The 27737-nt window shown below is 34.7% G+C and overlaps 1 protein-coding gene across 2 annotated transcripts in view; it reads left to right on the forward strand.

The window, feature by feature from the left end:
- LOC126975099 (max dimerization protein 1-like) overlaps positions 1–27737 on the forward strand; it is a 343919-nt gene that overhangs the window by 271620 nt on the left and 44562 nt on the right. For both annotated transcript variants that reach the window (XM_050822917.1, XM_050822915.1), the window contains exon 4: positions 3940–4054. In XM_050822917.1, coding sequence (XP_050678874.1) covers positions 3940–4054 — 115 coding nt within the window. The remainder of the gene's footprint in view (positions 1–3939; positions 4055–27737) is intronic.

Below are 27737 nucleotides of genomic sequence, written 5' to 3' on the forward strand. Positions count from 1 at the left end.
GACACTGAAGCCTGACCGACTTACGACCATGACGAAAACGAAAAGAAGAATATCTGGAAACTATGACCTATTTCTGTCTTGTTGGTTTTGACAAACTCTATAGCATTAAATTTTAACAAATATAAAGGGAATCCAACGATATTCGTTCATTCAGCCTATTTATTCTCTTAATGAGAAATTCCTTAGTGAAATTGTCTTATATTTTATTAGGAGTTATATTATGCGCATGGCGCTATGCAATGCGATGGCGTATGCAGCGAGCGTTAAAACAAGTACTCGGACAGAGCCTAAGTTGTAGCGTCATTTTTTAATTTTGAACTATGTATATGGGCTTACCTAAAGCTAAAGAACATAATTTGATCATGAATTTTACTACAGGCGATCATAAAGGTACTTAGGACAAGGCCTATCTACTGAAATAATAGTTTTATCACCCCAAAACAATCAGCAAGCGACCCACAAAAATAATCATTATCTCGGGCAGGTAAATCAGCGTTTTAAGAGGCATTTAGTGTAGCGTGCCCCCGGCTTACCCTAATACAGTGCAGTGTAGGTACATTGTTATCGGGCAACATTTTACGAGGCCGTAAATTACAAACGACTGGTAAACTCGTAAAAAAGTCATCAACCGAAAATTGGGAGCACTCCACTATGATAATACCTACAATCGGGGTAATTATGCGGATGGGATTTATATGGCAACATTACATTAAATTGATATATTTTGTTTTGTAATTACAAGCTTATTATAACAGTTTAGTATTTGGATAAATTTTTCACGACATTTTCATTAAAATGTCGTAATTTTTAATTCGCAAGAAAATTTTTGCCCCTCACAGCCACCTTGTGAAATCATCTGGCAGCTGCGTTATTCCTGATCCTATGAACGTGGCCTTCAAGCTCAAAGCTCTCTTATTATTTCTTTTCTCTTCAATTTATTTATTATATCTCTTTTCTTCTCAGAGGCCGGCAACGTATCCCATTGACCTCTGGTATTGCGGTTGTCCAAGAGTAGCTATTGTAACATTCCACTTAATGAGCCAGTTTCCCGTTTGCTCCCTATAATAAAAAAAATAACGGGGTCCGGGAGTGGCGGCAGAGGTGAAAACTTGAACATTAACGTTGTGCATTTTTTAATATTTTGGAATGGTTAGGGAATGATTTTGAACGAATCGCTTTATTTATCAGTATAAGAATACTAGCATTTATGTAGTTAAATACAATATTCATTTATTGCGCTATCGTACACAAAAATGACAATTTATATTACATAAAAGTTTTACACTTCAGAACTCAATTATTGTACATTTAAATGTTTATCTCTCAGAAAAATCAACATTCGTCCAAAATTTCAACGACTGTCTTACGAATTTTCGATCAGGCCACGTGTCCTGACGCGAGTTTAACATTTTATAACCATCCCAAAAAAAGTGTTCAACACCGCTAAAGAAGTTTTCACTTCAAAAAAAAAACCGCGGAAGGAACTTCTCTCCAGAGTTCGGTTGACCATGGATGAATGTTCTTTGAAACAGAGTTGTGGACTTAGGCACCCAAAGTGAAAGCCAAATAATAATAGTATGGTTCCTAATAAAGTTAAAGCAATTACTTCCGTTGATTATAAGATCTCAATTAGAGTGAAACATTTACATCAGTCGAACAAGTTCAGAGCAGACAGAGAGGGAACTGTGAGTCAATGAAAGACGCTGTCAAACTATATTCATGCAAATTTCACTACGAGAGTTATATGGCGACGCTTTGAAATTTATAAGTGTGATTTGCATTTTGATTCGCTACTCCTGTGAAAATTGTGGTAAAATTTTAAACAAATTATTTTATTTTAAAATTTAATATGTAGACGTCACAGCTGTAAATAACAGAAATGCTCGGAAGGACTTTTAGTAAAACCTTTTAAAGTCGAATTTTTTTAAGAATGAACTGTTATATTGCAGTAAAATCATTTCGATAACCTATAATAGTTTTAATTAAATAGTTTTTTGCGGTCAAACTGTTTTAGGCACGATTTTAGAGTAAAAGTTATTTTTTTTTAAATAATTTCAAAACTGAGAGTAGTAATAGCGAACTTTATTAAATTATTATAGGAACTGTTATCAGATTGTTAAAAGGGCCGAAATCAGGAACTCTTTTATCAATAAAAAATTCATCTTTTCGTTAGACTCTACTTATGTTTAAATATTTTTTATGAGAGATTTCGACTTAGCCTCCCGGGAACAAAAAACAAAACCAAAAAAAGTATACTTCTAATGTTAAAACTAAATCCACAATCACTCAACGGCATTCATTCAATTCTGCCTACCTCATCGTGTTTCTAAATACCATAATCCAACACCTAAATGCCAAAACCTGTATGCATAAAAATAAATAATTTAAAAAATATAATATAGCAGTGTTTACTACTTAATTTAATTTACCTTATGAAAATTGACGTGTCGTATTGGCACAAAGTCGATGCTTGATAATTTTCGCGATGAAAAAAGGCGCGAAACAGGGCGAATGTCAAAAGTGACAGTGACACGAGAGTATCAAACGCTCAACTGATTTGGCGGACTGACAGACTCAAATGGAATTTTATTTCGTTTATTTCATGCGAGAGTTACTGGTGTGTTTCATTTCGTTAATGTCTTGAGGTTTTTTGATGCATGGTAAAATTATTCTTGTGGTGAAATAGGAATATGAAGTAAATAAGCGTTAACGTAGGGTTGCCAACTCCATTGATAAATGTAATACTTGTTCATGTAAAAATGCTTGTAAGTCGAAGCGAAGTCTTTTACAAACAAACTTTTTTTTATGATGATTATAAAGTACTGAAGCCTCATTCAATAAAAATTATTTGAGTATGAGTTAACGTTCCTCGAGTCCCGTTAGGAATATAGTAAATAGAGGAAGAGAGTAGAGAGTAGTCACTACAACAATCACAAAAAAGCACGGTGGTGCCATAGAAAATAATGGAACTCTTGAATCTCTCCACGGTGCGTTATTTATTGGTTGGTAACACTGTTATGATTCCTCTAGTGCTTCCAGAGTCTATGTGCTCACATAGCATCACGTGACATGTATATATGCTCGTTGGTCCTCCATAAAAACACAACGCATGTTATGTCGTTGAATATCGCCCCAATTATAAAGGTACTGCGAGACTGTAGTAGAAATATATTCGAGTTAAATTGCGAACCTCTTGTGTTTGAAATAAGCTTTGTTAGTTCCGAATGATCAAGTAACCGCTAACAGGCGGCGCCACAATCGCTCCGGGCTACTTCTTTTGCGACGAACCTTTGAAGAATATTATACATTTCGAGATTGTTACGTGAATTGTTGTTTTATGGGGCTTTGTAATTGTGTCGTTCTTCTAAAAGTTGTATACATTTATAGTTCTTTAGAGGTAGATTAATATAGAGAAAGCTAGTATTTTAAATGCTAGAGCTGCAATGAATAGAACAACTTTTCGAACAGTTATGGTGAAATAAGTGGTTATAGCGGTATATTTAAAAAGAGCACGTAATGAAATTTAATAATTAAAGTTTATTATTTTATTAACATTAAAATGTTTTAAAGTTGCCTAAAAATAAAAAAAATAGATTTCCTCCTCTTTAAAGATTTTTTATCAAAGTTCCTCCAATATATTTTTATATTTTTTGAGTTATTAACGGAAAACTAAAGGCTATCTTTTTTGATCTTAATTTTTTTGAACACTACTTAATTGAATTTTTTTGTGTACGTAATCAATTTTTTGATACATTTTTCTAGGCGACATTCCGAATCGAATGCGCTTTAGTAGGAACTTTCTATTTAGTTCGTTGGCTTTCCTAGTATTTCGTTAAACTATAAGTGAATATAGCGTTTATTTCTCACTGCTACGTATATTAAAACATCTTGTCATTTTGGTATAAGCAGTGAATATAAAACTGTCCTGTATTGTTTCAGGAGAGCACACCTCAGAAGCTGTCTGGAGAAACTTAAAGACATGGTACCGCTGGGTCCCGAGGCTTCCCGACACACTACATTAGGATTATTAACAAAAGCCAAAAGATTTATAAAGGTACGTACATACTATACTTAATTCAAAATGTTATTTAAATGAAATATACTTTATATTAATCTTAGAATTTTTTATCGAAAAATCATTGACATACAACAAACTAAACTAGAGTTCCAATCGTCAAAAGATGTCCTAGGGGCGTCGTATTCATTGACACATTTACTTATACAGATAACATTTAGAACATTCAAATTAACACCTAATTTCGTTGCAGTAACGTTTAAAATTCATTGTATAAAACTCTGCCTAATAGACGCGTAGGCAGAGTTATTTTTTAGACACTATAAGCATGATTGCAAATCCAGTTTTTTATTTAACTTCAATGCGGAAGATAAATTGTATTACCAAGGTATAATGTACAATAGTCCAGTGTTGAACCATGAAGATTTTAAACACTTAAATATATTGTTACATATTGTTTTTCTGAGGGTATTTCAATATATATTGTCCGTTTAACTTTATTAACGCGTAAAAGCTGCTTCATTGTGTACAGAAGATTCCCTGCACCCTTAGCTTCAATTATAGAAAACCGTTTCAGAAAATGACATGTACCATTATATAATTTGCATTTTAGCCCCTACAACGTATCTAGTTTGCGTTTATTAAAAGCCTCACAGCATAACTACGCTTAACACGATAATAGTAGATGTCAGAGTTGCTCGTCCCAGGAGCGAGGCGCGTTGACATGACAAGATTACGTCCCAACTAATATGTGGCCTGCATAGCCCGCTAGTCTGCCGGCTTAACGTAATTGTATAGGAATTAGATAATAGATACTGCGGATTTAATGTTGGAATTTCAGAGGGCGAACTCTATTGTTTTTCGGATTTGGATTTACGGTCTTACAATTGCTTCAAGAGCTGTTTGGAGGAATTCGAAACATTTATTATTCCAAATAGTCTATATAAATATTCTTATAGTCAGTATATGTTGTCAGTTATACCTATTTTCTTCGAATAACATGTGAGACTGGCTAACGTTTTAGATAAATAACTGTCCCTGAAATGACTGTAAAGTTTGCTGCTACCATCGACCTTAAAACCCAATGGAATTAGTGTGAATTCATTGCTTATTTTGGTCAGGTAATAACTTTGCACTTTTTTCTGCATTGAAACAATATGGTGCAAACATTAATATCGCTTACATTAAGGGTCTGCCATCAAAAAATGCCGAGTAAACTTTTTTTTTGGCGACAAACAGTCAAAGTCAAAGTTAAACTTTATAACTATGACACATCAGTAGTCTGGCAACAGGTCTGACTGATTCTATAATAAAGTTGCTTGATAGAAAAAATACCAAAGCACACCTTATTAGCTTTATTTTTCTTAAGCATTTTAGGACAGAAGAACGGAAAAGTTATTGTTTGTATTGGAGTTGACATTAAGTTCGTTTGACGTATACTCTACTGCTTCGAAACTTTGTAAGGAAAGGGTGTTCGTCTTCTCTTATCACGAATGGAAATAGCTTGATACTGCGTTTACTGTTATTACTACTTGACGATTTTCCGCACTTGCTGACACTTGTACCTTGCAAACTTATAACGTAGGAGACAATATTTATTCTAATAAAGAAGAAAATTTCTTGTAGAAAAGAGTACACCTACATAATATAGAATTTCGTCTAGATCAATATACACATCTACCCTTACGACTTGGTTTAACTAAGGCCCAACATAAACTAGATAAAGACAAATTTCTCCGCGCAATGCGTCCGCCATGGGTGCTATGTACTAAGGCCTTCGGTAAACAAAGCGGCAAAGGGTTCTTGCGATTCCGCCCGACGTTTCCGGACCGCCACTTCCGTCCCCTGCCTTCCCATTACTCGTCTATCTCGAGTTTCCCAGGAAACATCCCAGCGCGCCTAAGGGCATTTTCACATACCCCGGCAGAAACGTAGTAATGAACTTAGCGCAAAGAGCTATACGAATTGGCACGTGTCTGCTACGTTTTGTGATTTTGTCTTTGAAGTTCAAAGTAAATGTCGCTAAAATTGTATAGAATCGACTAACTTCTGAAATTTTTCAAAGTTTAAACTTTCGTGGAATTAGATGTTATAATAATAATTGATAAAAATTCAAACAGATATTGTATTCAAGGCATTTTGTCATAATATATTCTATACTAATTATTAAGTTACTAAGAAAGTTTGATTATTGTTCTGTTCTGGATAAATTCAAAAACTAGAACGCTCTATCGTCCCAGGGGTTATGTATTTTTTATAGAAATACCTTCGTAAACCGTTAATGTAAAAATTTGATGTAAATTTATAAATACAGCGTTATTTTAAAAGTACCAATAACACTGTTTTATCCACCATTGCTGAACATCTTGTATTGTCAAATTTCAATGACTGTTATTATATACTTTCGTACTAATGCACAATTCCATTCATAAAGGCATTCTTGATCTCATGTCCCCCGCTCCTCCGCCGTAGGAACCCGCGCGCGCGCCTACTGACCCCCCCCCCCCCCCCCCCCCCCCCCCCCCCGGGTCTCGGTAGGACTCCTACATGTGATACACAATCAATTAATAAGCGTCGCGTGTTTTTTGAATTGTAGGTGAGTGTTTTCTCCATTATTTGAGGCACGGTTATTAAGAAGTAATATGTGATATTTCGGGTTTTCTTTTCAGTAAAAGAAAATGATTGCATATTTACGATCTTACTATACTACATCCCGATCAAATTTTTGGTAATAAATAACTAGTGGTGCTTATCGATAAATATTAAAAATAAAATGTCAGTAGGTACTTCCCAGAAATTCTACGAGGTTTGTTTTTATATAACAAACGGGCTTGATGGGAGGTGGTGAATTAACCGCCCGGGGACATCCGCGTCACTAACGGCCGCTTTCAATAACCTATCAATCCTTAGTTTATGAGAGGTAGTCAAATCTATCCTTTTACGCTTACTTACATTTCAATAACCTATCGACATAAAGCATTGAACTGTAACTAAATTGGACACATCTATGATAGAATAAGATCTTGTCATTAAACGGTGATAGCAATGTATCCGTAACTAGAGTTACTTTTAAAAGGCATAAAAATGCATTTATTTTCTCAAAATTGATTCCTTTAGAAATTTTTTTGATGTCGTTTCTAATAACTACTAGATACTACTACCGCTTCGGAAACAAATGCCGCTCTGAGAGAGAAGAAGCGGCGCAAGAAACTCTCCCAGCATTCTTTTTTTGCGCTCTTTTTAATAAAAATATACAATATTGTACAGTCGTTTCTATCACTATAAAATAATCACAATCTAGTCCCAGGCTCTCCGATCATTTAGATATTCAGCAGTGGAGTAAATAGGATTTACGACAGAGCCATTTTTTAAAAAAACATTTAAATTTATTTATAGATAATGCCTGAACAGTGGCTGGGACTTTATTATAGAAGTGTATACATTTACCCTTAAAGCTATTATGTATCTTATGAAGCCTACTAGAATTTGTTACAAGCAATCCCTTATTTCTAGTGTTATAATAATGAAAATCACTATTAAGAGCAAAAAATGTATTGAAAACGGTCGTAAATCGCAACACAAGATGCGTTGCCGGCCTTTAAGTTTGGAAGCTTGAAAGTTCCTAAGTCACATCGGTTATTTGTAAAGCAAGTTGCTGGTAGCGTTACTGATTGATATCGTCTAAATAAGCCATAGAGTTATTTGTAGAATCGGGATGATTTCATAAGACTTCTGATTATGTATTTATGTTTAAGTTGCGTTTTAGTACTCGGACATTAGCTTCAAGCTATGCAAACAGCAAACTTTGTGCAAACCCTGATTTCATGTTGGAAGGGATTTTAGATTAAGTTTGAAGTAAACCCACACAGTACAGCTTGAGTTGCGTTAGTTGTTGCTTGAATATGATAATATGGCTGAATTTAAATATTGATTAGATGCAATTTATTGGATTTATAAGGTGTTACTTTTGGAATTCGGATAGAGGTGGTGTTTAAAGGCTGATGTGACTGTAGATGGCACAAAATTATCAAATTTAAGATACTCTGATAACACTATTCTATTAGCTACAACGCAAGCCAAAATGGCCGAATTGTTGCGTCGCAGTAATAGTTAGCTTGTAACTGGCCTCTTAAATAAACCGTGCAAAAAAGATCATAGTATGAGACACAGCTGAAGGGCTCCTAAGAAGTCCCAAATTGAGTGCTTTTGACACTATGCAGAAAATCATTTTTTTTATGACAGTAAGGGACGAGACGAGCAGGACGTTCAGCTGATGGTGATTGATACGCCCTGCCCATAACAATGCAGTGCCGCTCAGGATTCTTGAGAAACCCAAATATTCTGAGCGGCACTACAATTGCGCTCGTCACTTTGAGACATAAGATGTTAAGTCTCATTTGCCCAGTAATTTCACTAGCTACGGCGCCCTTCAGACTGAAACACAATAATGCTTACACATTACTGCTTCACGGCAGAAAAAGGCGCCATTGTGGTACCCATAATCTAGCCGGCATCCTGTCCAAAAGAACCTCCCACTGGTTAAAACCTCATATTTCACATACCTCGGTCCAGCTACAATCTGAGTAGCTTGAGATTAGGCGACGGATAGGCATGACTAAATTGGCAGCGAGATATACATAATTCAAACATAGTCTGTGTGATATTTCTATATCGCGCAGGGTCCTGGACCCTGAGGGAAACAGACAGAAGACGCATTGGTGTAACTAAGATGTGATGCTGGCGACGCATATTGCGCATCCCTGGTCAGCTCGCCAAGGACCAAGAGTAGGTCCTTATAGAGCTGAACATTTCACAACACTATCCGCCGTATATCTGAAAGAGAGTGCTATAGTACAACGGGTATATCGCAGTGAAATCAGCGGAAAATCTAGAGAAGATCATTGTCACTAGAAAATAGCAGGGACAAGATCTAGAAGCCCGATAAGATGGTCTTGAGTCAATTATAAGATTTATTATAAGTAGTATGATGCAATACAAATTTATTTATTATTGGATGTTTAAAACTAATAAATTAATTAAATTTAAATTTAAAAAATAATACGTTTCACTTTTTACCCTGCAGCTAGCACTCAGCATGTGAAAACAGCCTAATCCCCGGAGCATTTCGGCGTATGCTATGCAGTGAATGCTTTAGGGACTTTAAGAATTATATTTAGGTTGAGACTGTGATGCGTTTCTATTGTACAAGCCAGCTATTGTGCGGTAAACGATCTTTTGTTGCGAGTAGTTATGGGCTTGCTACTTAAATTCAGTTTCGCGCCTGCCGACTGTTCTAGAATAGTGTACTTCTAAAATATGCTATCGATATTGAAGAATGAGAAGAGAAGAGGGTGGGGTTCTCCTTTCTAAACCAATAAACAATCCCGTCATAATTACACATATATTAAGTGTATGTACGTAGGCACATTAGCAAATTTTCTAGAAACTGATGTAATTTTAAGGTTCACCAGAAACAAACATATCCTTGTTTTTAACCCTTTTGTTATAAATCTTTTGTTGGGTGATCTAAATGCTTCAACAACATAAACCCAAAACTGTTAAAAAACGTTTATGTACATAAATGACTTCCTTGATGTTATAGCAGCTTGGAAACGGAGCGACCGCCTTCAAGTATTCATTAAATAAATTTATACATTTTATTTAAATAAAAAAGAAGTCCGCTGAGTTAATTGCGCCGGTTCAATGTATGAATTGGAATTAGAATGGAGTAGACTACTAAAATGTTACCTTACAACAACGAAGGCAATTTTATTTTATAGCAATTTCAGCCGCGCATTTTAAATCCAAGACTGCCAGTATACCAAATTGTAGACCATTAAATGATATCTGGTATAATTTGTAATGCCACAACAAATCATCTTACCAGTACGTAGGTTTGTACTTCCGGCTGCGTACACGGTCAGATAAAGCCGGTGCAGTGTTAGTGTATGGCTCCGGACGTAGCGGCCATTCGTCACGGAGCTCATCCGAGCGTGTACACCCGCTCTAGCGTTCTGATCTACTGTACTCTAGATATGTGATATAATCTCTGTGACCGATGTATACAGGCTATATATACCTCGGCTCTATTATAACTATATATTTGTTTTGTGACAGTTTCACGTTACTATAGTATATTTAAAAAAAATGTTAAGTTTTTACAGTGATAACCCTCACTTCTGGGATTAATTACACAAAAAAATTAAATTTTGTTTTCAGTTTTACTTGTGTTATTAATCCCAGAAGTGAGGGTTACCACTGTAAAAACTTAACAAATTGTTTAGATTTGCAAGATCGACATCTCAAGTTAATTTCCTAATATGCAAATATTGGGGGTGGGCAGGTTATCAACTGTAAAGTAGATCCTTTTGATGAAGCCACAACCTGAGAGTTGAACAAAGCATACAAGCTTTTTATCAACGATACGTCACTCGAACTATGGCTCAGTTGAAAAGAGCGCTCGTACGGTACGCGTTTGGTCGCGGGTTCGAGTCCCGCTCATAAAATTTTGTTTTCAGTTTTATTGGTGTATAGAATATTTCTTTAATAGCCACTTCATACGTATATATGAAGTACGTACCTACTTCATATATTTTGAGCCTAATTACAAAGAAAAAATAAAGATCAGGTATTGTTTTACTATGTTATATACCTCAATAAAATATTCATATGAAATATTTCCTTAAAATTAATAAAAATAAACGGTATTAATATAAATTATATATTGGATGCATCGACCATTAAGAATTTAAATTCATTGGATCATAACACTAAGGATCAATGTATTTACTTAGGTATATATAGGAATCAAATCGGAAGGGCTTTCCCTTGCCAAAATAGATGATCTGAATCCTCATGAATATGGCTATCAAAGATGTCGGATGAACAGTCGTCGCTTGTCGCTACCAACAAAATAAATACTCACCTAGTGTTCGTTTGGTTTCGCGAGCAGCTTGGACGCGTCATAACTCTGGTGTGGGGCGCCGCTATGGTGTCCCGGTGAAATATAGCCGTTAATCGGCGGCAGTGGGACAAGTACTTTATCGCCAACTCTGGAATTTGGATAATAGGAATGTCCTCTTGTCTTTATTTTCGTCGGAAGTCGCTATATTTTTTTTTTAATGAAAATAAAGGACGAGGCGAGCAGGATGTTCAGCCGACGGTAATTGATACGCCATGCCCATTACAATGCAGTGCCGCACAGGATTTTTGAAAAAACCCAAAAATTCTGAGGGGCACTACAGTAATTGCTCTCGTCACATTGAGACATAAGACGTTAAGTCACATTTACCCAGTAATATCACTAGTTACGACGCCCTACAGAAACCCGAAACACAGTAATGTTTACACATATACACATTACTGCTTTACGGCAGAAATAGGCACCGTTTTGTACCCATAATCTAGGGCATCCTGTGCAAAGGAGCTTCCCACTGGTATATATACCGTAGCACAACAGCTATTTTCGCGGTCTATTTCCATTCTTTTGCTAACACGCAATTAAAACAGCGCGTGGTTGATGCAACGGAAGGGGTGGTACCATTATATTATCCATTAATTGCTAACATAAAGGAATAATAGGGACGCTCGTCACAACTACGACTCGCCCTTGGTCCTTTGGTTGTAATTAATTGCAAGCGTTGACAGCCACTGCATGGCGGAGGTTCATCAACGGACACCATATAACGCGATTCGTGCACGCGATATGTACACGCGGTTAGGTGCGTCTAACTCAAATAATATGTCCCTTTGGTGAAACACATCTTTACGGTTTAACTATAATAATTATAGATTAGCTTTTTTTTGTTTTAGGGAAAAAGGGATGGAAATCTGAGGGCCATAATGCAATAAGTTGTGATATGATGAAAAATTTTTTTTCGCTTATAATATTAAAAATCAGCTCAATTCTCAATCTGGTCCAACTTTTCAAGTTATCATTATTCACACTTGCATTGACGAAGATCTGTCATTTTCACGGACAACCAAACGTCATGATTTGACAACTGTATAAAGATCATTTTAAAACAGATTTACGGTAAAGCGAATGTGACTTAAAAACTTACACTAGGCAAACCTATCATATAATTTCAAGTCGATCTTCACTAAACATAATAAACATTAGTATTTATAGAGCACATTTTGCACTTTAGCAATCAACTGTTAGTTAAAGATAACAACGCGTCTCAGATTGTCAAAACTTACAGACTTTTCAGCGAGGGACAGTCAAGTCTCAATCTATTAATTCACATCAAAGTCTCAATCTATTAATTCACATCAATTTCATCTCATTACATTTGGGCCCAGGTTAGTGTGTAATCGTTTCCGTCTCCTTTGCAATGTTGTTATCAAATTTATATTAAAATATTCTTATGAAATGTTGGATATTTTTCGTGAGGCGGGTCGTTGCCTAAGTTAGATAATTGAGAAGGAAGCGATGCAATATATGGCATTTTTAATTTTCATTTTCTATTATTCGTCACTAGAGCATTAAGTATAAGCTTTAAATTTGAATCATAAAATTTGATGAAGAATTGATGTATCAATTACAATTATTTGAAAAACTGGAAGTGGCATTCCACCAACAAAATATATGTGAGAAATAATATTTAGAGGTGATTGATCTAAATCTATACATAGATGAGCATGTGTGAAAGGAGTTTCCGAAGAACTAGATGAAATATTGCCAACTCTTCTGTTAATCTTCTTGGCTGCAGAAGTATGTGGGCGGCGGTGGTTACTTGCTACCACGCTCGCTTGTCCAACTGATATTTTAAAAGTCTCCTTAAAACTTAAGCATTGCTAATTCTCTTCTTCCATTGACTTAAGTCAGAATGAGAAAAAACAGTCCTTAGCGGCTGTTTTAAGTTAGCGGACCATTATGAATAAGGGGGTAACTAAATGCTATAATAAAGTAACTTAGTACACATTCAATACTACAAATTCAAAAACCCTAGAAAGAAAAACCATTGTGGCATAATAAAGAGAATTAGTAAATCGCAAACTACCCTCAAGCACAACACAAACAATAAATCATTGTAACATTCGTAATAATTAGTAAGACGTGTCTGACGTGACGCGTGGTTCGTGACTCGCTGAACAAATCACCAGTCACTCCAATGTTCTTGCACTTTGTTAAACCGTAGTAACACTTGTTACTTATCTGACTAATAACTATATCTGACAGATAAGTTATATTTAGTTTCACTGTTTTAAGCTCATTAGTTCAGAGCTTTATGTTAGTTAGTTAGTGAAAGTCCCTAAATTTTTTCTAAGTTTAATTTGTAATTGAAATTAAATAAAATTATATTCCCCAACTGGATGTTTGGCATTGTCAGCACAGGAATCAGCTTGTAGCATATATACTTCTGTTTAATAATTTCAGAAATTCTTCTCATCACACATATTGTTCTCAAAAGATCTGAAGTACTAAGTTTTACAGTCATTCGTTTAACTCATGAACATTTTATGCGATATTACCTTAGAAATTATAATGCTCTTACAAAGGAACTTTACACGGACGTAATCGCAACACAAAGGATATTAGTTATTGGAAGATTGAAAGGTCTGATCCAGCGATAAGCCTTCATTAAGCTGCTAATATCGAAACTATTATCTCAGCATCTTTCGTCGAGATAGTTTCCGAAACAGTTGGCTTCGGCTTAACAAAGGCTTCGGGAAATTTTATCAGTTCACAATCACTAATAGAAGCTCGCCTTTACAAGAACAAAGTAGAAGCTCGATCGTATTACATACTACCAATATTAAAATAGGATGTCTTTGTAATTTTGAAATTTCCATATTTTTGCGAAAAGACTCCAATTGTTATATTTTCGATTACGGGGTATACTTATAATCCAGTCAATTATAATTGACTGTTCTTAAAGTAAACCTTTCAATGGTGGTAGAAAAAGGTAGCCTTATGACAGAAATAGTTAACAACACACCAAAAGTCAGTCAAAATAATTCTTATCCAAATAGACTCTTAACTCTTTAGAATCGCCAAAACATAATTATCACCATGAATTTGAAGAACCGTTTCGTTGGAAACATACAAAGGAATAATACACTCAAATTTTAATGCTTTGAGAAATTCCAACGGCTGAAGACAGAATTTAAGTCAAAATACAGAAATTAAAAAATAGGGAGGCAGAATCCATCTAGAGAACCTGTGCCAAATGTGTAGCAGGTTCACTCTGATAGGCTCTAAAGATTAGACGATATTTCAATTTGAATAAAATAAAAATTGATGTATAAAATAAATATTTTTAGGCTTAACTTTCGATACAATCTGCAAAAAAAATGTTTTTTTTTAAGTAGGATCAATTGATCATATTCTCTCTTATTCATTTGTATTTGCGACTTCTTATACACAATCAATAATATTTTCGCTTGATCAGTAGGTATATTCTAAATATTTCAATTATCTCCTTTGAGTTCAACTGATCTTTCAGGGTTATGTTATGGTGTCAAGCTCTTTACAAGGTCTCTACTTCTATCACGACCAACATCCCTTTGTCAACTTTCACTCATCCGCCCGCAACTGGTTTCTAATTAAAACTTACACAATATATTATAACTCCATTACACGCTATCGTACAATCAATCTAACTAACGAACTATCTACAAAAACGATCTAGCATTCGTAATAGCACGGAACCAGCCGAAACTACAACATATTATGAGGCGTGGGTGAGAATCACTAAGTTTTCCGATTAACGCGAACCTCCCCCGCCCCAGCCCCCTCGTCTCCCTATAACTCCGTCGCGGAAGTTGTATATCTTGGCTCAGCAAGAATTTATTGCCCATTACGGCTAAAGGGCTCAGATTTATAATTATTTTTGGGCGAGTTTACTTCTCAGTTCACACCCGTGTAGCAGGAGTTTTGACAACTGCAGTGTTATATTTATAGGGTGGTTTTGTCTATATAACGGCCACCCCTGATTTTGACACTGTCGTATGCTCGTTCTTCATTTTTTGTGCTCATAATTGCAAGCGCGGTATCTTGACTCATTTAATGGGCTATATGCTAATAAATGTCCCGTCAAAATAGGTACGATCCTTTCGGAGAATCGGCCGAACAGGCAGACTATAAATTGACATTTATTGTATAAGTCCTCGTTAAAAATTCATATGCATATAGTATAAGGTTGTTATTTGAATATTACAATGTAATTTTATTGAAATTAAACCTTCTTCTAATAAGTCAAGTCCTATATTTTTAGATTCAAACAAAACCACCGGCGTCCTATATAGCTTTCATCAGCAAATGTAACAATTAGTCCATTCCGCTCTGGCAGTCATATTTCTTGTAAATTTTAATCGAAGATTATCCAGACATTCATTGAACCAAATCAGTAAGACACAGATGTGCCACTGTGGTCGAAGCGTGTCAGACTTGCATACGAAGAGCTCTCCAGTATAAGATATAATATAGCCGATCTTTGACTCGTACGTAACGGTATGAGCAGGGGAGATGCACTCGGTGTATTTTACAATTATTTTAACCCCGCTTTGAAGTTTTCACTTCTGCCGAGCGGTCTGAAGCACAGGACAGAAGTGTTTGTTGCGGCTTATACAGTCCACTAAAAGACAGACGGGCGGATGGTGGAGTCCTGGTAATAACAGGTAAAGAGACACGTATTAATTGAATCAGGCGTTATTTTGAGTCCATAATCAGTCATATTTTAGAAGTTTGCTTGAGTGTTAATTCCGGTAAGATTTAACTTTAGCCCATTCGGCACGTGTTTCGTCTCTACACCATGCATCCTCAGGAGATGTTCACTCGAATTCCAGAATGAGAATTCGGCGATTCGAAGACTTGGATTTGGATATCAACACGTATATTAAAGGCAGCAAAACTTCAGAAGATAATCTAGTAAGTATAAACATATACGGACCACCGCTGCGGGTTTCAATATCTTATGCCCTCAACCCGAACCGAATTTCCCAGTGAGTCCACCCAATAGAAATCCTCCCCAAAGCCACGCAAAACACACCGCTTCATTACACTAATGATATCGGTCGGCCGGCACGTACCGTGGCGAAATTTTCAGCCGAAATTCAATATGTCGTATCGAACGGGCCCGGTGGGCACTAATTGTACCGGGCGACCAGGAGCCCGGCTCTACCCTGCTATAAGTGCCGCCTGAATTGCTGAAACGCAAACAGTGCTCCCCAATTTACTTTGTTATCGTATTTCGATGTTTGCTGTTCGCCTGGTATTTCATTTGTCCGGCACGGGTAATGTATGAATGCGGTTTGCAGGTGAGTTTTGTTTATGTGCTTATTACAGAGCCTAAGGTTGTTTCTCTTCCCTGAACAGAATTAGTACAGAATATAACAGATTTGATGATATAATTTGATTGCAATTTGCACACTTGCGTTCATTATAGGGCTCAGTGGTTAGAAACCCTGTACACTGATCTAGACGTCCCAGGTACCCTATAATCCCGGTAGGTGCTAACATTTGTGTTATATATTTGGATGCTTTGTATTTATGTATGTAGGTGTCGTAATAAATATATCGTTGTCTTGCACATGGGGACTGGCTATGCCTAGTTTGGAGCTAGATAATTTGTGTAAAAGTGTGTGGAAAATGCTTTATTATCTCTAATGGCATTTTAATTATCTAAAATGTTGTTTTCGCTTATAACTGAGACATCGTTCACCATATTACTATTTACCTTGTTGGCGGGATTTATTATTAAATTAGTAAATTTAATGTAAGCCCTATATTTTGAGAGCTTATTATAGCTAATTCCATTCCACGATCTGGTTGGCGGTGTATTATTATGGGCTAGGTGAAGAAAATAAAAGCATATAACATATTATGTAAAATATTGGAAGACGGAAGGCGCAGTGTTGGTAGGCCCCCCACAAGATGGACCGACGATCTGGTCAAGATCGCCGGAAAACGTTGAATGAGGGCAGCGCAGGACCGATCGTCGTGGGATCTTAGGGGGAGGCCTTTCTCCAGGCAGTGGACGTCTTCCGGCTGATGATGATGATGTTAAAGGTTTGATGGTAGTGGAAAAAGCCAGGGAAGGCAACAGGACCATAGCTTGGACCCTAATGTCTACTTACCCCTCTGGTAGACGAGGTTGATTGTATTTGTATGGATGTACGCTGTGGATGTATATATGGCTGTTTAACCGTGTAATGCGAATCTCAAACAAACTTAGTTTGATACGTTAATATATTGATCTGGAAGCAGGATTGAGCTGGAAGCATATTTAAATATAGGATAAATATATCCCTTTCTCACATTGAGGTTTCTTGAATCTCCGTGACCTTTTTCATTGACTTAATGACTTGATTTTATGACGTTGAGTTAGTTCTGTCTCTGACAGATAAGTAACATCTCTTTGGATTGCTCATTATAAATCTTATAACTCCTATATATTTGGAATTTCGCAAGTTTGGCTGCAGATATCATTTAATTAGAATTTAGGGAGGTCGGCTATGGTCAATTATTGATACACATATATATTAAATAAGCGAACGCAGGAGTAACTCAACGCTTGTTCGATAATTATCTGGAGATGATATTTACAGTGTGACGGCTAACTGCCCTCAGGGGTCCGACGAGACCAGAGGCTAATTACTGTAGTGATTAATACCGACGAGGCGTAACCTTGAGCGATGTTGCGCTCGCTACAGTTACAGACAAACAGACAAGTCTTTGAAATATACCTTCTTATGAATTATAATGGATTTTTTAATATGGCAACTGAAGTCAATCGTGATCTGTTCATACAATTGACCATATGATACGTAATGTGATACGCTTGCATCACTCTAAAACTCAAAAACTTCGTACGTCGCTAATAATAATAATTTAAGAAACAAATTCCTTAGCAATTTCCCAAACAAATATATTGTACCGTGAGTTGTGTAGGTATTGCAAGTTTCGGCTTCAATAAAAATCCACCTCTGTCCAAATTAAAACAAAACATCATTAACGGCGTAATTAAGGAGTGGGGGTTATCGAATACTATAAAAAAGCATGTCGATCAAGAAAAATAATTTGTCATAAAAATTTACAATACCAGGGTTACATAAATAATATATGGGCAAGTGAAGTCAGTCGAGTTACTCAATAATTCATAGAAGCCTCAAGAATGTCTGCGTTGTCACAGGCTCACTTAGCATCACTCGCGGATCAAATTGAATTATTGGATGAGAACATTCTACGAACTGTATTCGTTAATACTTTTACTATAATTTGGTAAAGGGCTGAACGTATAATACCTATTGATACATTTAAAAAAAAATACCGATGTTGAGTTTTTTGGGGCTTTCGAGGTAATAAGTAACGAAAGAATGAAAATTCATTTTTAACATAAAAGCTGTAGATTACATATAGATGAAATATAATAGCTACAATGTAAATAAACTTTAGTATATGATAGTGTTTAATGGCTAAAATACATATATATCTTAAAATATACATAACCCTGAACACACAAGTAGATAGCGGTACAAACGTACCGGCAGCGGCAGCGATCTATGGGGCAAGTTTATAATGTGGTGTTCGTTAATAATGGTGCTTCAAAATTTTTCACCACACAACTGAAATGTGGAAATTATAATTGTTCGATGACGTTTTAAGATCGAATGGTAAATGTTCACGTACAAATATCTCGCACTCCCTTGTATATAAGACTTATTGCTGTGGTGTTGACTGGAGCACTTTGCTCCGCTATTTTCCTAATATTAAATTAACCACATTTGCCTTTGACTTACTTGGCAAATTAGTAGCCCCTAGATGGCGAAGAGAGAGTCCACAGTGCTTCCTGGATGTTACTGAGCATATCACTTCAGGTCTCAAGTCCTCCAACTCTAGTTCCAATTTTTTTTGTTTATATTGTTATGTGTGTCGTCACTATGGTCAATGCATTTCCTTAATCAAAATTGGTCCACTATAAAAAAATTCTTATGCGATTCTATTGCGTGCGAAAACAAATACACGAAAGAAAAGATTATTAAAACGCAATAGAAGACGGATCGTTTAGAAGTTTACGACGTGGTGGCGGCAATGGCTACCGATGAGGATTTATGAGGAATCGCGAAGCACATAATAAATTTGGGACGGAGCTACGAAACCATTTATCCGTGGCTCGAATCGCTATCACATATTTAACAGTCGGTATACCTTGTACATTTGCTATTATTGTAGATTATTAAAATATTTATGGCTTTAAAGTCACTAAGAAAATAAGTCAGGTGTATAACATAATCATTTGTATTGTCATTATTAGTAGAATGATGAATTTATAGGATTATATATTATTTTTAAAAAAATTGAGATTTTTTTGAATTTTTTTTTTACTTTACAGGTATTTTATTGTTATTACTTTACTTAATTGTTTATTTTCAAGTTTCGCTTTTTTGGGTAATATTATGTAAAGTTTCTTTTGATTCGATTAGATTCGGTCTTTCGATTTTATTTCAAAGTAATCCTAACCAGAGAACTTTAAATAATGCATGAATCCATACATAAAATTTATTTAATAAATGTGTGAGTGTAATAAAAGCTGCTGTTTGTAGTAATTGTTTGGCAAAATTCTCAAAGGGGATGACCGCTATATTACCAAGGTCTTCGTCCGCATTTTACACGAGTGATGTCGGACTAATTAAAAATTTATTTGTTTATATCTGCTTAATCGAGTTCATTTCTAAAAATAATAATAAATGTATCATTTAATATTATAACCTATAATTTAGTAACGAAAATATTCTGTAAATTTTGTATTAAGCCGTTTTTTAGTATAATGGAATTATAACGGAAAAAATTTCTGATTTGATATATTTTTACTTATAGTCTTATATGAAAGGTTTTTCCCCACTTTCCGTAAAACAGAGCTGAAACTAAGATTGTATTTTAAACCTGTACGTGCCGTGTAATATGTTAGCTATAGGGTTAAGGGTTCCTTCATAGGTCTTGGTATTCAATTTTACAGTACTAGACAGAATACTGGGACTCAATGCTCACAAACTCAAGAATTATATTAAGCCTCTTTAACACAGAAGGTTACTATGGTATATTATGGTTCTTGTCTGACCACCTAAAATTGCATAATATAACGAAGTAGGGTATGCAATTTTGCTAATATGATTTAACATATGGGCTGGGAGTATCTTATCACCAAGTCTTCTTTTATTCTTCTTACTATGTCTAAGCCCCTTTACGAACTGATGTAGCTTCATGACTTCAAGTATTGTTGCAATATGCTATGTTATTGTTACTCCCTATGGTAAATAAATATATTAGTATTCTATTCTAAATGTCGTTGGTATGTCATCTATTCAATGAATATTTTAATTAATATTACTTGCTACAGTAAATAAATCGGATTGTTCAATTCAAATTCAAAAATCAAATTATATTTTTAAGCATTTATCAGGAGAGCCTATAACATTAAAAATTTTGTTATTAATTTTCTTAAGGACTGACAGCGCATCGGTAGCTCAAACACGGTCTTGACCGTAAGTTAAAACGCTACTTCTCATTGACTCCAACTCTGTTTGCGTTACATTAAGATGTTATATTACATTAGAAGCTGATCCAGGTACGTATTAATCCACGCAAATGGCCAAACCCTCATTAAATGCCCCCAGAGTGCAATGAATCTAGATTTATTGGTATATTCCTTCACCACGCCGCTACGCTCGCCAACTACACCAATTGTTCCCTTCTCGTTATCGCAGCCTACGAAATAGCCCATTGTCAAAGCGCTTTTTGTGAAATTCGGGGCCTTTCGGAAAGTGTAATCATTTCTTGTTTTATTACTTTTTGCTATTGTGCGCTGGACGCTTCTCATTGGACATAGCATCAACTGGTATTTTTTGTTCGATACTTGTTAAATTACATCTGCAAAGATTTACAAGGCCATTATGGTATACATACTTACTTAGCTTTCAAATGACATTTCGATGTGCGCAATGATTGTTATAATCTGACAGATGGTAAATAAATAATTTGTCATATTTCGGCAAAACTTACGGATCACTCAAATCCTGTACAAATATTTCAAGCAGTCATCCCTTTTCACTACCAATTATCTTTGCGGATCGCTCCAATTGTTCCTAAACACTACAAATAAATATTGTTTTGTGCTTTTGTGTTGTTTTGCTTATTAATAAGGTGACATATCATTAAATATTCATTGCACAGTGTTTGTTATTTTATGCATCAGCTGCACTCACAAACTCTATTTTTTTTTTTCACTATTTTGATTACTATTATTATGTATTATAAATATTTAAAATAATTTGTAAAATGATGAAACTGTTAGTATACTGTGGGTTGTATGAAGCTGCAAATGGTAAAAAGTAAATTTGACATTAATTTTGTAATTTCTGTAACAAAAAAATAACTTTTAAGTTTGTAATTTAATTCTACAAAGTGCATTTTTACGCTATCGAAAACATTTTTCAAGAAATTTTGTGAAAAGAAATTCGTTTTACGGCGACACTGATATTATCTTCGTCAACGTATAAGTCACAATTCTTCTCATCGACAAAGCTTGGAGAAAAATCTAGATTTAATTCAAGTTCCATATTGAATGGAATCTATCAGATGACAATAGCGTCATCTTATTGGAAATTGGGAGTATTGACTGCTTCATGCAAAATGCAATTTGCTGCGATGCAATTCTATTCATCTGTTACGGATGGAACTTTTTCCTGATCTATTACGAGTTGAAAGGTCTGTAGAATTTTTAATAAATCATTAGAGCTGTATGGAACAATTGATTGTTTTTGAAGTTATACTTCTTTAGGCGCGTTATGCAAAAATGATGAGAGTGAAATTTTAAGATCCGCGCGTTACATCACTGTAACACAAGTTATAGGGTGAAATTGGTTCCTAAAATTTTTTGACGTTTGCGACATTAGTAATTTTTGTTTTTGCTTTCTTCGTCCATTATTAGGATAGGCAAAGGGTTCAAGCCGGTACAGCCGTATTCGTTAGTTATTAAGTAATTGTCAAAGCTATCGTTGCAAGATTTTTACAATATTGTTCTTTCTACAAACGTAGAATAGCACGAGGAAAAGGTTATTTTAGGATTTTTGCTTTGTTAGGCCAAAGAAGTATAACTTCTTGCGTGAATACATAAGTACACACATACTTTTTTATTTATCTGTTTGCTGTGACTTGTTTGACAATTGTTGGTAATCCAAAAAATAAAAATATTAAGTAACAGATAATTATGCTATGTTCGAGTTCAAACACCTAGTTTATTTAATACAATGTACAAAATAAATTAGTTATTATCACGCGCAGTTATAGCAGCCATTAAAGGTTATGTTCTAACCATAGATATTGTTATTTTCAGACAGAACGTAGATAATATAAAATCTTGCTGCCCTTTATTTGTTAGCCATAAATATGGATAGTTCTGCGAGGACTAAATTAAATCTTTTAGAATCACCGAATTAACAAAATTGCACATACAACAAGTAAACTAAACAATATTAATTCATACAAATGTACCTCATATTTACTTACGTCATTTTTTCTATATTTTTATTTAAAATAATATCACAAACATTTTCATCGTTAGGTATAAAAATTTACCAAATATTGTGTGAGAGTGATTAGTGTATTTGTCCTCGCATAGTAGAGTGCATTCTATTCATCCTTAAAAGTTAAAAGCTAAAACGGATTTAATGTCATTAAGATTTTTGATGGTGACATTGTATGCAACTCACATTTTTCAATAATTGTATTTCTATCATTTCTAAATTGTTACATGTTGACTGTTGTAAATTATTTCTTTCGATACGTTTTCTGCGTTTTTCGCTGAATATTGTGAATGTGTTCAAAACTCCGTCTACATCGTTCTTAGTCAAAGGCTATATTATTATTCCGGGCTTATAAAACCGCACTACTCTGCGATGGGAAAACAAAAATAAATCATAGACTGTCCGTTCCGATACCACATTATTAATCGACGCCCGCCCGCACTCCTCATTGGCTAATATTGTGTTGTCTTTGTACCTCCGGTGCTGCCGAATAAACACATTTTCCTTAATAACTAGTTTTTAAGCGATTTTTTCGCCTCTATTTGTGGTGGTAAATGGTGTTGCTGTCAGTTGAGGAAGTATCAATCATTTTTGTTTGATTTGTATTAGGCCTAACATTCAACATATGATTTTTATTATTAAATATTCTATTACAAAGGAGTATCGTATTAGATTATCTCTTAAGGCGACATTAAATGCCGGCGACCTTGAGCGATATGGCTACTATGTAAAAAGGCCAATATTTAAAAAAAATCTTGCGTCGAATATGTAACATTTTAACAGGCACAAACAGTTTAATTGCTTATACTCCTCATTATTGATTACTAATCTGAATAAATGTACCTACACAAAAAAGTAAAAGCTACAAAAACAACTTTTATGAGAGAAGTATACTAAGCAAATGCATCATGCCGAGAAAAAACTTGTTTAACTGCAAAGAAAACTGGTAGTTCATAATAGTACTGGAGTGTTAACTTTAACTAACAGCAAGCATTAGCAACCTACAAGTAAGACGTAAGGGTATGCGTAACAGGATAAAGTAGTGTTCATAGCTCCAAATGCTATATTTTCAACACAAAACTTGTCTAAAAACACCTTGATTGCGTGATTTCTGTTTACCCTTCGCCTTAAGGCTGGCCAACGGCCTTGAGGAATCGAATTTGGAATTAGAGGCATTTTTAATTTATTACAAAAATAATACAACTTTCTTCACTGAAATAACAAAACTGTGTTATGTTAAATAGTATTGGTGTACAATTAATTAAATGTTCGTACAATTTTTATCTAGATTAAATGATTGTCATGTCAACTGTAAATTTAGGGGTAGTTTGGTAATTTTTTCGCACTATCTATAAATAATAGAAATGTAATAAAAATGTTTTTTTGCTTATATTCTGTTGATATATAATTATTTTTTGTAAAAATATAAGCTTTATGTAAACCGTCAAGGAATGGTTTCATCTATGCGCTATTTTGGCGATTTCTTGGGATAGCAGCCTTAATAGTTTGTAGATGGATATATTGTTCAAGTGCCAATATTGCAAGTTTTCTCTTATTTCGCACTTCTTAAGGACCTCTGCAACAATGAAAGTAGCATATCTAATAGTACTTACTTTCATATCAGAAGAGTATTTGTTATTCCAGGGAATACGAGTCATCGTCGTTTTACTCGCACATTGAATATCATTAACTTTACGACGACAGACACACAAGCGGCAAAATAACAACATTAGACTTTATTGAATGTTATAAGATAGCTAACAATACAATAATAAGACTATTGTAATAAAAAAATCGAATATAAGAACTGTTAATGCGAACCTTTCTTTTTTGGACTTTACGTGGGCGTAAAAACTTTCGGCATTAAAACTCGCTAACGAATCTTCAGAAGAAAACAATTCGAAGGCAGTTTATTTGTTCCGTCGGCCATGTTAAGTTCGCGAGACTTATTTAAAAAACACTGATTGAGTGTTGTGTTTATGACATTTGAAAATTGCGATTTGTTTTTCGTAATCTCGTTAATTTTTTTTTTGCTATTTGTCATAATGTCACGGACAGTTGTTTGTTTTGGAAATGAAATACTTTTTGCGTATTAAATATTTCCATAGATAATAGATTAAATTCAGCATGCACATATTAGAATATTATATGTCAATAAGATATATATGTTTTAAGATTATGGTTAATAGAGGCAAAAAAGTAGTTTTTAGATTTTTTATATGTTTGTTTGTGCACGCTCCTATTAGGAACGGCTAAACTTATCTGAACGCCGTTTCACCACTTATGTATCGCGGCAAGTGACTTTTCGTAACATTTAAATGTATGTCTCGTTTCAATCGATTCACTAACAAAAAAGTAAATTTAATTGAAATAATGCCGCTCTACAAAACTTACGGCTCTTTTACTATTTAAAGCATGGAAATTTTAATAATAAGGCACATTTAAAGTGATATCCATATACCAAGCCAATCAGCAGACCAGATTTTTTTCTTCAGACATCAGAAATACCCCAAAATGCCGTCTCCGGTATGTTTATTAGTATAAGTTATCAAGGAGAGCTAGTAAATTAACATTCGGAGATATAATATCTCAAGTGAAGTCAGGATAACAAATCTCGCTGTTAGTCACGTTCCACGGAAATGTAAATGCTGAGTGCCAATTACATTCAAATCCAAATACTATTTAACAATCTGATATAGAAATACATAGTTATATTGGTTTTAATATTAAGTCATTAATCTTCTGTATAGTTTTACCTTTATTAGTTTTGTTAATAAACGCTTCATTTTTTTATTTATTTTTTATTTGTAAGGGATAACAGTTTTCACAATTAATTATTAATTTTAACACAACGTACAGTATCGTAGTAGCTCAATTAAATTCTGGTGAAAATCCACACCGTTATCCACGGTTGGATTTTAAGTTGAAAAGTAATGATTAAAAGAATACACACATTAAAAAAAATCAATACTGAAGACACCGAGAGAGAAAATAAAAAGAGAGTAAATGAAAGGTTACATCCAAAACATATTAATTCAATGGTTCCTGTCTTCGTATGTATATGTATGTATGTAATATAAATGTAATGTAACCTCTAACGTGATGTCAGATTAATTTTACCAGTAGGAGGTTTCTTTGCATATTGCAGTATGCCGGCTAGATTCTGGGACTACAGCGACGTAATTTCAATTCTCAACAATTCTAATTTTCTGACGTGAAGCAGTAATGTGTAGACATTATTGTGTTTCGGTCAGAAGGGCGCCGTAGGTAGTGAAATTACTGAACAAATGAGACTTTAGATCTATCGTCTCAAGGTGACGAGCGATATTATCGCTCAAAATTTTTTGTTCTTTTTTAATAATCTGAGCGACACTTCATTGTAATGGGCGGGGCGTATCAATTACCATCAGCTGAACGTTCTGCTCGTCTCGTGCATTATTTTCATAAAAAAAAACTTGAAAAATATGCGACCGTATGCGTACCGTAAAGGATCGATGACCTTGACCCAGTCAGCATCACCAGGGTAGTATAATATACCTAACATCATCAAAGACAAACGTCAAAGTCTTTATTTGCCTAAATATGTTAGATTGATTTTTAAATTAGGTACATGTTTGCCATATTTATGACGTGCAAATTTTACAAAATACATTATACAGTATTAGTTACATAAAAATGAATTTAATTCAAAATTTCGACTATTATATTATTTTTGTATTTGTATAAAAAAAATGTCAAGTTTTTAATTGAAAATATTCATCTAATGGATATAAACAGTTTTTACTAAGGTATATTTTCAATTTAGATGAGAAATTACTATGCGTAATTTTAAGATATCCGATATAAATACATATTGATTGATATCATTACCATCTTAGAGTATCATTTACCCTTAGTTTAACTTACGGCCGTTCCCAATATTCAGTCAATCTCTTATTTGAGATAAAAATCGTAACTATCGTTGACTTTTCTGTCCCAATAAACTTATCGGCGGTAACTCACCTTATCCGTACACGCTGTCTAGCTCACCAGAAAATTCGTGAAAAGCGTGAAATGAAATTGAAATTTCATTTCACGCGTTTCAATATAAGGCGATAAGAATGACTTAACGGGTATATTGGGACAGCTTCAGATTATTGACAGCTAATTACTTAAAGTAGAAGGTAGTAATTTATCTTTATCTGTAGATAGTATATTGGGAACGGCCGTTATAGTCCATTGCTATGTGTTAATAGGTTATTGAAATGTAAGTAAGCGTAAAAGGATAGATTTGTCCACGTCTAGTAAGTTAAGCTAAGGATAGATAGGTTATTGAAAACGGCCGTAAGTTGCAAACGTCACATTCACGGGACGAATGACGTCATTAGCGATAGTCTTAGTATTTTTTCCTCATCTTATCTTCGTTTCGGTACTGAAAATTGCGATAGTTTAAATATCTTATTTCATTATAATTCGTTCAAAAGTCGACTGCTGAGTTAATAATGAACAAATCTTCAACAAAACCAATATTCGAAGCAATAAAGTGCGAATAAACATGCAAATGATTGGGTTTTGATGAATTTTAAACAAACTGCCGCGGCCGGCGCGGACCGATATGGTTATTTTGTAATTGCTTGTTTGGAAACTTTTTCAATCTACCCTCGCTCCATGCTGCTTTAGATCACCGGCTTTATTTTGCTGCGTCATCTGGTAACGGACTAACGTGTCTGCCTCATCCCTCCCTTGTAGTTTTATGCTTGTTTGTCTCCTATTAAAAAAAATAACGGGTTGCGGTTGACTGAATTATGTACGAATTGCTTTATTTATCAGTATACAAATACTAGCACTTATGTGGTTAAATACAATGTTCATTTATTGCGCTATCGTACTCAAAAATGACAATTTATATTACATAAAATTTTTAACACTACAACTATTACAATTATTTTACATTAAAAATTTCTCTCAGAAAAATCAACATTCATCCATAATTTCAACGACTGTCTTACGAATTTTTGATCAGGTCACGTATCCTGACGCGAGTTTAACGTTTTATACTCATCCCAAGAAAAGTGCTCAAGTTTTCACTTCGAAAAACAATCATTGAAAACGGCGCAATAAATTAACAATAATGGAGATCTGTTGATAATAAAGGAGTAGCTTGTAAGTGCGGCTCGAGTATCCTAACTTATATATTATTAATACGAATGAGAGT

This window comes from Leptidea sinapis, chromosome 34 (genome assembly GCF_905404315.1).
Source record: "Leptidea sinapis chromosome 34, ilLepSina1.1, whole genome shotgun sequence".
Taxonomy (NCBI): domain Eukaryota; kingdom Metazoa; phylum Arthropoda; class Insecta; order Lepidoptera; family Pieridae; genus Leptidea; species Leptidea sinapis.